The sequence below is a fragment of the Fukomys damarensis genome, unplaced genomic scaffold (assembly GCF_012274545.1).
Source record: "Fukomys damarensis isolate Sample0158 unplaced genomic scaffold, DMR_v1.0_HiC HiC_scaffold_26, whole genome shotgun sequence".
NCBI classification, from domain to species: Eukaryota; Metazoa; Chordata; class Mammalia; order Rodentia; family Bathyergidae; genus Fukomys; species Fukomys damarensis.
Genome location: NW_022900938.1, coordinates 26,014,198 through 26,026,076, shown reverse-complemented (window position 1 = coordinate 26,026,076; position 11,879 = coordinate 26,014,198). Strand labels below are relative to the sequence as shown.

The window sequence follows — 11,879 nt, the reverse complement described above, 5'->3', positions numbered from 1 at the left end:
CATCTGCTATAAAGGTACAAGATCCCAATGATGAATGTAGCTGTACTGTATACCTAAAAAGTACCAATAAACTCAATTAAAAAAAAAGTATGTGCAATTCTTACCACCTTCCCTCCACTGGGATCATAGAAACGTTCCAACAGCTGAATACTGGTGCTTTTGCCACACCCACTGCTTCCAACAAATGCCACGGTCTGCCCAGGATTAACCGACACTGAGAAACCATTTAGAACTTGCATATCAGGTCGAGAAGGATATGTAAATTTACAGTCAACAAAGTCAATCTTCCCCTGGAAATTGTCCTGTGGGTGGGAGGACTGGAATTACATATGTTCCTAGTACAGCTCAGAATACTGAAAATGCACCTAAATCTACATACCATTTGGCAGCAAAATTAAAGGCATTTGATCTCTTATTCCCATTCTAATCTAAGGAGAGTTTCTTGTCATCCATTCCTTTATACAGTGAATGGAAGAGAATAGCTGAAAGATAATACACCATAGAAACCAGCCACTATCTGAATCCTGGCAACTCTGTTCCCCCAAAGAGGTAGTAGAGTAACATACTTGAAATGACTCTAGGGCTGGGGGTTTAGCTCAGTGGTTCTGCTGCCTGCCTCGCAAGTTCAAGGTCCTGAGTTCAAACCCCAGTACCAAAAAACAAAAAACAAAAACAAAACAACAAAAAAAGAAATGACTCTGAGAGGAAGTCACTTCAGGTCTGTACAGCAAAGGTGAATACTTTATGGTGTTTAAAACTATCTGAATTGTGAACTTTAGATATTTAATAAACCACACAGGGACTGTGCTTTTATTGAGCTGAAGGAGAAACGGGTCATTTGACCAATTAAAAAAATTCCAGAATTCAATTTACCTTTACTAATGTTTTGGTTTGTTTTGCTTTCCTGAACATATGGAGATTTTAAAAAATAGGAAAGATTAAAAACACTTCTGGGAGTAATCAATTAGAAGAAGAAATATGTCTTGTTGAGATTGAATTAATTTTCTGGGCTTTCAGATGAGTTAAAACCCATATCCAGATGAATATGAGTTCAGTCAACATTGTTGGACAGGAAGAACTTTTTTTCTATACAACATACCAAAATATCAATGGAAAACATGATGATTGGGTAGGTCTCAAAAGACATTGGGCTTCATTTATTCTGGGGGTAAATGTGCTTTAGATGACTGAGACTTCAGCCTTCCTTGGTGCGATGGCTTGGATGCAATTTGCCACACAAGGTCCACACGTTGGAAGCTTGGTCTCTACTGTCATGATGTTGAGAAGTGGTATTGAACATTTAAAAGGTGAGGCATAGTGCAAGGTGACTAGGTCACTGGGAGCACTGCACTCAGGAGAAACTCATGTAGTTCTTGTTAGGCCTTGGTCCGTTCTTGAGAGAAGCTTTAAAAATCAAGACTCGCCCCTCCCTACTCTAGCTTCCTGGCCATGTGGTCTTTCTCTCAGTTAGGGGCTTCTGCTGTGATGCCACCCATCACAAGGTGATGCTGCCAAAGGGCACCTGACAGAGGCTGATCTTGGACTTTAAGCCTTTGAAACTGTGAACCTTAAACTTCTAACAGCCTCGGGTATTTTGTTATAGTAACAGAAAATGGACTAATAAAATGACACATGGTTGCCTTATTCAAATGTCAACTTTATGAATGATTTTAACGTGGTTTATTTCATTCATTTACCATCACAAATATATTATCTCTCCATTCTGGGTGCCTATAAATGAAAGCAGAAATTTGGAAGCTGAGTGGCATTGTCTGACCAAATGCAAATACATGCATACATATGCACAACTTTCCTGGTTCAACACTTACCCATTTTTCACCCTCATTACTATATACACAGATTAGAGGTTTTCGGTCCAGCAGTTGAAAAAAGCGTGCAGCTGATACTTTAGCTTTGGCATAACTTGGGGTGTAAGAGAAGGCTCTTCCAACAGCTGTTGCACTCAGCACAATTGCAGATATCACCCTACAATAAGAAAGACACCCTGGTTACGGAGGCTGAGGCGTGGCTGGTGTGATGGTGTAACAGGCAAGAGTTCGGGGGTCTAGACCTGATTGTGCTAGGAAAGGGCTGAGTACCCCTGAGCAAGAAATTCAGGCCCTCAGGGTATATGGGAGTTAGAGGTAGGCAGCTTTCAAATTGTGTTATATCAAAAAGTGGGCGAGGAATGACCTGAAGAGGGTAGGACTCAGACCTCTGAATGCTGATTCTACCGCAACAGCTTCTATTAAAATTTGTTTTTGTTTGAGTGAGTTTTGAAATTTACTTTTTAAAAAGGAATGGGGCTTGAAAGATTACCCAAGACTGGGCTGATTTTCTTAAATTCTAACATTACATACTAATAGGTAATGTAAGTATCAGCTCTATGTAATTCATGCTTCAGGCAATATCAGAAAGATTCAACTGCCTGTACCTTTCTGTTTGGCTCAGCTCTAACTATATTCAAGATGGGTTTGATGAATGAACAAATGAGTGAATGATAAGTATGAGAGATTGCTTTACTATTGCAGAGACTATGATGTGGGATGTGGTCCCCCAAACTGTCCACCTGTTCCCCTATTCATAGACAGCCTGCTGGGCCGAAGGTGAGGGACAGCAGATATGTCTTTGTGTGTCTTACTGCTCAGTTTATACGCAGAGTTGTAAATGCAAGTATTTCCAGAAGTCTACTCTGGAGCTTAAGGAATGAAAGCACTCAAAATGAAATGAAAAATAATGGGCAATGATTTTTCAATTTTTAAAGTAAAGCCAGCAATTGGGAGTTTTCTGTAGTCTCTCAAATTTTACATGTTGGCAAACAGTTCCTGGAAAATATTGTATAAACATTTGTTTAACTAAAACAAGTCAACAATTGGTGTTTTCTGATTTGGGAAAGTAGCTTTGAGCATCAAATATTTAGAAAAGAGACTTTCCTGGTTGAATTTGGTTATAGAAGAGAAGTAGGAGTGCTGGAAGGAAAAAAAAAAAAGGGGAAAAAGAACTCATGGCTTGTGAATGAAACCCAAGAGAAAAAATTCTTATTGGAGCCACTTTTCTTAAAGCCTCCCCCTTGTTACTCCGCAACCCCCACTACACTCACATACATGTGCAGCCAATCCATAGAATCTAACCTCCGAAGTGTGAGAAACTGAACTAACTCAAAACTGATCTTATGAGAAAAGCAGACCCTGGCTGTAAGAAAGCAACTCAAGTGGCCCTAGTATGGTCTATGTTATTTCTATCTATGAGAAGTCAGGTCTCTCTCTTTCCATGAGAGGAGTAGAAGTCAACTATGACAGCCCTATGAACCATCTCATTCAAGGCTTCTGCAGTTTCTCAGCATTAGCAAGTAGTAAATTATAAAGATGATCACATTAATTCATCCTATCATGCATCCCTTTGCAAAATGATTGTTTTACTCCTCTCATCAAATGGTGGATTCTATTTCTTTATGTTTTAAAATCTGGGCTTGGCTATATGACTGTCTTTGGCCAAAGAGATATCAGAAGATGTGACACATAAACTTGAAAAGTTCTTGCACACTGGTGTTTGTTCCCTTTTGTTCACTTAGAACTCTGACACCATTCGTTGCAGAAAAAAAGCTCGCCTGCTGGAGAGGCCAGGTGGGAACAGACATATACTCGGAAGCCTCACTAACTCAGCCCAGGCTGGAAGAGCTACTGGATAATCCACAATCTTGGGAAATAATAAATCTTAGTTGTTTTAAGACACGGAGACTGGGCTAGTTTGTTAAGCAGCAAAAAAGCTATGTGACAGAACCAGGCAACTCCTTCTTAGAATGTTGCTCTTTTATGTCCTTGCTGGGGTATTTCTCACCTGTACACATAGCTGTAATGGAGCCCTTCATTAGGGATTAAGTAACCTCCATATCGGTAGGAAACAGAATTCGCAATGAATGATATGCTTTGGGAAAAGGCAAAGCAGAGTCCATAGACATTTGCTTTTTGAACGGCTGTTTTGAATGACTTCCCCAGCTCAGCCTCAAATGCTTCCATAAACTGCTTCTGCATTCCGATCCCGGAAATAGTGCGGATGTTACTGAGGGCTTCATTGGTAATCTGAAGAACAAAACAGTATTAGAAATAAAAGAGCAGCCATAATCTTTCCACAACCTTTCAACTGCTATATAGATTAGATCTGGTAGGAATGGCAGACTTTGGTGCAGATGGGAGGTGAGTTAGTAGCATCTGACAATACAGAGAATTTGCTGGAGGTCAACCCAACTGGGCCGTGAGCTTGTCGGTCAGTTAGATTCAAGTTCCGTTAGTTTTCACATGGCTTTTTTTGGCCTCTACTTGTGAGGGGAAGGGAGAAGAGTGGGAAAAATACCCTCGAGTTACCTTTGAAAGCCTTATATTCCATTGCTAATTTTCTTTGAAATGTCTGCAATGTCTCTCTTTAGATGTCTTTGAGACAAAAGTCCATTTGATAATATAAATTTAAAACATGAGGTTCTACTTTCCTAAAAACTTAATCTGACCAAAAATTATTTAACTTTAAGTGTTATTCTTTCAGCCTACATTATAAATGTGTGTTTCCGTCTGGGCTCTAAGGTGAATAATCAATCTTTCTAAATCAGGGACCTACCCTTTAAAAAGGTACAGAGGTGGGCTACTTCCTACGACTGGCACACACACACACACACACACACACACACACACACACACACCCTTTGGCTTTTGCCTAATTGGGCAGTGTTTCTTCTGTTCCACGGTTGCAGGAAAATATACAAAACTTTGGTTAAACTGAATTTGTTAAGAGCGAGCATGTGCACGTGTGGGTGTGATTTTTTTAAAAAAACGGACAGATGTCGATGCCACCATCCTCTCATTTATTCCTTGATGACCAGATACAAATTAGGACAGACTTCTGACAATGCATAGTTAACATCTAAGTATATTCGAAACCTAAACTGCAGCTCATGAATCTGTTTGGAAAAGGTATTTGCCATGAGCTTAGCAGACACTGAAGCGTGAAAATAAAAAGATACCAGTTCCTTCTGTGGATAGCAGGATTCAGAGAAACCATTAAAATGAGAAAATCTAATAGAAAAGCTGAACTATCCACCCCTGTAAGTGGGAACACAACAAATTGTGATGTGGGGCAAATTAACTGCTTCAGAGAACACTGAACATGTGAACATGTGTGTTTGCCACACTACTTCTCCTCATCTGCTGAAATGTGTGCATCTAGCTCTGTGCTCACAGACTCTGGGCAGAGGCACACATGCAAAAAGCTGGTAGGAGGTTTCTAATTGTGCATGTCTGTGGGCGCACAGCTTCCTAAGTCTCTTTATACTCCCCATTTTTAAGTTTGCCACACAGGCATTCAACCATAAGCAAAAAATGAGATACACAGTATTACCTGCCCTGCCTTCTCCAGAGCTTGCTTGTCTTGAGAAGCAAATCCTGTCAACATTTTGGTCTGCAGGGCTCCTGACAGAGCCAAGAAGGGGAAGAAGCACATTATGACCAGGCTGAGCTTCCAGCTAAAGATGAAGGCAATGATCATGGCCACAATGACGTTAGTGAAGGAATTGACTATCATCCCAATTTGAGAGCCGGCAGCCTGCAAACCAAAGCAACAACCCATCTCAGACACAAGGCCTCTTTAATCAAATGCCATCATCTGAAATTCTATACCAGAAAGATAGGATTTTTTTTTTTACTTAACATATACATAATAGTGGACCCTTGAATTACAACCAGTCTGAGATAGTAACAACTTGGCTTAATTAGGTTAATGCTATCTATAGCATGTACCCAGGTAAACATCCAGATCTCAGCTGTACTGACTTACAACCAAGTTGAGTTACAACCAGTCCTTGGGAACTGATTGAGTTTGTAAGTCGAGTCCACTGTATGTATAATTTTAGCCATTCTAAATATGCAATTCAGGGACATTTAAAACATTAACAATGTTATGGGACCATCGTGATCATCTACACCCCCCAAAAAAATCACTGTCGCCATTAAACAATAACATTCTCCTCCTTGTCTCATGTTACTGGTAACTTCATTCTAGTCTCTATATTTGCCTGTTCTAGGTTTCCCAAAAAGTATTTGTCCTTCAGTGTTTGTTTGTTTTTTTTAATTCTTCAAATTTTGTTTACTGCTCAATATACCCAGCACATGCAGGGAAACCACGCAAAAGTCCTTGAGGCTCAACTTGTCCACAGGCAGCTCAGTCCATCAAAGGTTCAAAAGAAATTTCTTAACCAGGGTCAAGTATTACAGTCTCAAATAGTCACCCAGCTCCTCCTTACTGACCCACACATGATAGCCTTTCTTCCTGGACTGGGAAAAGTCTCCATTTAATGGTAGTGCTTTGAAGAAGAATATTTTGGCCCCAAGGCTACTCTCTGTCCACATTGCCTGGGGAACTTGAACTTGTAGTGGCACAGGGTGCATTTCCTAGGAACTTGGCTTCCATGTTGTTTTCTGAGAGAGTGTTCGCTCAGCTGTGCCTCGGAGGATCTCCCCTGGCTGCCACTCTGCCTGGGGCACCAACCAAACATCTTCATCTCCAGGTTTCTCTCTGACTAACAGGACAAGGTTTCTGTCTAGCTTCTGGTGCAGTGAGGCTCCGTCCTTTTTTTTTTTTTTTTTTTTTAATCAGCTTCTGTTACATGGACTCCAGATTTGAACTTTAGGAATGCCTGCTCCCATAAATCTTCCAAGTCTTGTACAAGTCTTGTATGTATCCTGTTCATCTTGTTCTTCATCAGCGTAGAGTTCAGCTTTCTTCTTTGCCAGTCTCTGGGCTTCATCCAGAGAATGAAGTGTCTTTATTTTACTAAGATCACCTTTTCAAGGTTCATTTACATTGTAGTAGATATCAAAATTCAATTCCTTTGGAAGGCAGTATATATTCCATATATCCCACAATTTTGTTTATTTTAGATGCTTGGGTTACATGATTACCTTTTAGCTACTGTGAATAATGCTGTTATAAACATTGGTATGCAAATATCTGTTCACATCTGTCCTTTGAATCCTTCTGTATGTAAATCTGGGAATGAAATTACCAGGTGATATGCTAATCTTTGTTTATGAAAGTAGATTCTTTGAAGTGTGGAGATCTCTTAATGTATTTGCAAGCTAGATTTTAAAACATCTACTTTATTCACAGCTTCTTGGAAGTTCAGCTATTGATTAATGCCGTTCTATGGGTATCAGAGCTAGAGCAGTCTTAACTGTGGGCTATATATGTCCCAAGCACCTACGCACTTGCTTGTGACAAAATTACTTATTATTCAATGAAGATTAAGGTTGACTCTATAATTTCAGTTTTGAAGTTGAAGTTAGTAATGAAATACTACTTTGATTCTTATTGAAGTCAGCCTGTTCAGTGGTACAAAGTTACATGCTATCTTAATGAACAGCTATTAAGTCAAAGTAGATGGATGAAAACAGATTCAGCCCCAGTGTACTTGGGACTGCTGTGATAATAATCTGTATGATGAATAGCTTTAAGTCTTCATTTTCAATGCAACTATTCAGTGACCAAAGTTTGGTGTACTCTGTGTAGAAAACATTTGGGTGGGTACAACTATATGACTTCTTTTTTTCCATCAAGTTAATTGGTACTTTTTAGGTATACAGTACAGCTACGTTCACCATTGGGATCTTGTACCTTTACATGACAGGTCTTGGTTCTCATTTTTTCCCCTTGTCCCTGCCCTCCCTTCACCCCCCTCCTCCCTTCCCTATTTACAAATATTTTATTTCCATTTTTTCATTTTTCTCATATTTTTTCTTTTCTCTTCTTTCCTTACCCCTACCCTTCCCACTTCCCCTAGACCTTTAGCCCTTTTCTTCCTATTTCACATTGTCACTTATACCATTGGGATCTTATTATGTATCACTATATAGATTTTCACACCAGAGAAACTATTCGGTATTTACACATGTGTGATTTATGTATTTCACTTAGGAATATATCCTCAATATGTATCCATTTTCCTGTGAATGACTCTAATTTCTCATTCTTTATGGCTGAGTAGTACTCCATTTTATAGAAAAACCACATCTTCGTTAAATGACTTACTTAGCTTTACATGACAGATCTTTAAAGCACTTCCCTATTTGTCACTCTTTTCCAATCTCATTTCCCTCCCTTTCTTCCTATCTCTCAGTTCACTTCCCAAACGCTGAACATTCACCCTGATGTTTCCTACTGCACTATCTTTTATTCTGCACTACAGTTATATATTATGGTTCTCATTTATGGTTAGAAACCAGGTACCATTCATACTTTTGCATCATATTTACTTTAGTTAACATGGTCTAAAGGTGCTTCCATTTTCCTACAAATGGCTCAAGTTTATCCTATTTTATGGCAGAGTAATATTCCATTGTATATCGAGACATTTTTGTTATCCATGTATCTCTTTACAAATCTTTAGGCTGTATCCACTATTTATCTATTGCTGGGATTTAGCTCAGTGGTGCCTCCACCTGCCTCACAAGTGCAAGGACCTGAATGTGATCCCTGGTACAAAAAACAAACAAACAAACAAAAAAAAAACACCTTAAGGGCATAAACAATAAGGATGAATCTTGAAAAATATTTTAAGTGAAATAAGCTGGACAAAAAATGGTTACATTTTATATCATTCCACTTATATGAAGCACCCAGAACAGTGAAATTCATGGAGACAGGAACTAAAACAGTGGTTACTAGCTACTATAGGCCAGGATGGGAAGTTACTGTTTAATAGGCATAGAGTTTCTGTACAGCAAAAGGAAAAAATCAGTAGGGTGAAGAGACAGTCTATAGAATGGAAAAAATATTTACCAACTATTCGTCTAACAGAGGCTAATACCCAGAATATATGAAGAATTCAAAAAACTTATTAACAAAAATTCAATTTAAAAATAGGCAAATAATCTGAATAGACCTTTCTCGAAAGAAGAAATATAAATGGTCAATAGTTATATTAAGGATGCTCAGTATCATCACTAACCGTTAGGGAATTCGAATCAGTACTACACTGAGATTCCATCTCACCTCAGTCAGAATGGCTAAGATATATAAAAAATAAATTACAAATGCTAGCACGGATATGGAGAGGGGGAAGAACATTTATACACTGTTGGTGTATTGGAATGAGAATTAGAGCAGCCACTACAGAAAACAGCATCAAGGCTCCGTTAAAAAATCCAAAATTAGAACTGCCATATGATCTAGCTAGCCCATTCCTAAGTGTGTATTCAAAGGAAATAAATTCAGTACTCGAAAGAGATACTGCATGCCTTTATTTATCGTGGTGTTATTCACAATCACTAAGATATGAAGTCTTACCAAGTTCTGTGCTTATCAATAGAGGAATGGATAAATAAGATGTGGTATAACTAGCCAGTGAATATTATTCAGCCATAAAGAAGAATGAAACCCTGTCATCTGTAACCAAATGGACGGAAGCAGAGGACAACATATTAAATAAAATAAGTCTGGAACCACGCCTGCTCCTGACCCAGCAGCCATCACTCAAGCACCGGGAAGGTAGCTGCACGGGCACCCCTGAACCCCCATAAGCCCCCCCCCGCACTCTCAGACCTCCTGACTGTGCAAGTCTTTGGACCCACTCTGCAAAGACAGAGGTGGTCATCAAGGGTATTTTTCTGAGTTCCCAACTTTGAACATCTTTAAAGAAAGGGCATGAGAAACCTGTAATAGAACGTTGCGGAGTTCAACCATTCAGAAGGATGGGGAATTCAATCTGGGCCTTGCAGCCCGAGGTCAGTCAGTGTCAGGGGGTTCGGCAATCAGCTGAGATCAGGGGTCTTGCATCCTCGCTCTGTCTGAGCCATTAAATGGTAAATAAGTATTTTTCTGTTCCCAACTTTGAACATCTTTAAAGAAAGGGCATGAGAAACCTGTAATAGAACGTTGCGGAGTTCAACCATTCAGAAGGATGGGGAATTCAATCTGGGCCTTGCAGCCGGAGGTCAGTCAGTGTCAGGGGGGTCGGCAATCAGCTGAGATCAGGGGTCTTGCATCCTCGCTCTGTCTGAGCCATTAAATGGTAAATACACTATATTGAAAAGTTTGTTCACTGCAGACATGTTCTGGACTGCTTCTTGATTTCAATTTAATTCAAATAATTTAAGGGTGATAGACTAGTGACTACCACAGGTGGTCAGTGTCCAAGTTGTGCTTGATCTTAATGTGTTGCTGATTGTATCAGTTGGGGTAAAGCATTGCCATTGATTTGATGAGCTGTTTTCTCTGATGTTATGAAGATGAGAATGTCTGTGGGTCGTTAGAGACACAGAAGCTAGGGTGCAACTATATCAGGAAGATTTGGGTGATAATCCAGAGATTAAACCAAGGACAGTCTGACAACAAAAATTAAAATGAGAAAACACTTAAGCAAGACACAAGGACAGACTTCCAGTTCACCAATGGCAAACAGTAGGGCAAATGAGGATGAAAAGGCCGATAGTGAACCACCAGGACACCCTGAACTCAAAGCACAGGAAGTAACAAAACAGATCAATCAGGCTCTAGAAAAATTCAAAACAGAAATAATTTCCCAGATAACCATAGAGATAGTGAGCAAAATGGAAGTCGTGATTCGAGACTCTAGAGCAGAAACTGACAAAAAAATAGATGAGCTCAGGACCATGATAGAAGCCATGAAGGCCCAGCATAAGAAAGAAATGGAAAAAATAAACGCCCAACATAGGAAAGAAATGGAATCCATAAAACAGATTCAAACAGATATCCAGGAGATTAAACACTCTATTGAAAGTGTACGCAACAGAATAAAAGAATGCGAAGATAGGCTCTCAGATATAGAAGATAAGATTGCAGTCAGTGACCATGAAAAGAGAGGTCTCTTAAAAACAGTAAGAGATCATGAGAAATCGATCCAACAACTCCTAGATGATGCAAAGAAGAATAACATAAGACTGATAGGAATACATGAAGTAGCAGGAGAAAATACAAATGACTTAAAAAAGCTGTTTGCAGAATTAATGACAGAAAACTTCCCAAACAGAGGGGAAGAATTTGACATTCAGATAACTGAGGCATATAGGACCCCAACTAGCTACAATCAAAAAAAATCTACACCTAGACATATAATAATCAAGATCCCAGAAACCCAACAGAAGAACAAAATACTACAAGCAGTAAGAGAAAAGAAACAAATCACATACAAAGGAAAGCCCATCAGAATCACAGCAGACTTTTCAACACAAACCCTTGGGGCAAGGAGAGCCTGGAATGAGATATTTCAAGTACTAAAAGAGAACAACCTCCAACCTAGACTGATGTATCCAGCAAAACTCTCTTTCAAAATGGATGGGGAAATAAGACACTTCCACGACAAAGAACACCTGAGAAACTACATGAATACCAAACCAGCACTACAAGCAATTCTAAACAAGATCCTAGAAAAAGACAATGAAGGCAACAACACCATGAGGCCCAACAGAGCAAATCAAATAGGCAAGGCAAGAAATTAAAAGGAGAAGGTGAAAAAGTAAAAAGAGTCAACAAAAGGCCAATAACATGTCAATAATAAGTCAGTACATATCAGTTATAACCAGCAATGTCAATGGCCTCAACTCACCAATCAAGAGAAATAGACTGGCAAAATGGAATAAGAAGCAAAATCCAACAATATGTTGTATACAAGAAACACACCTAGTGCAAAAAGAAGCCCATAGACTGAAAGTGAAAAGATAGAAAACAATTCTCCATGTGACAGGAGCCCAGAAAAAAACAGGGGTAGCAATCTTATTTGTAGGCAAAGTAAATTTCAAACCAAAACTGAATCTAATATTATTGATGTAGTACAGTACTATATCATACCTCTATGAATGTAAAATATCTAGTACCTGCTT

At 39.2% G+C, this 11,879-nt stretch overlaps 1 protein-coding gene across 5 annotated transcripts in view; it reads right to left on the bottom strand.

Annotated features, from left to right (window-relative positions):
- Abcb11 (ATP binding cassette subfamily B member 11) overlaps window positions 1–11,879 on the bottom strand; it is a 143,053-nt gene that overhangs the window by 8,798 nt on the left and 122,376 nt on the right. For all 5 annotated transcript variants that reach the window (XM_010606932.3, XM_010606934.1, XM_010606933.1 and 2 more), the window contains 4 exons: window positions 5,386–5,589; window positions 3,838–4,079; window positions 1,830–1,986; window positions 105–302 (listed from right to left, as the gene is read on the bottom strand). In XM_010606932.3, the coding sequence (XP_010605234.1) occupies window positions 105–302; window positions 1,830–1,986; window positions 3,838–4,079; window positions 5,386–5,589 (801 nt within the window). The remainder of the gene's footprint in view (window positions 1–104; window positions 303–1,829; window positions 1,987–3,837; window positions 4,080–5,385; window positions 5,590–11,879) is intronic.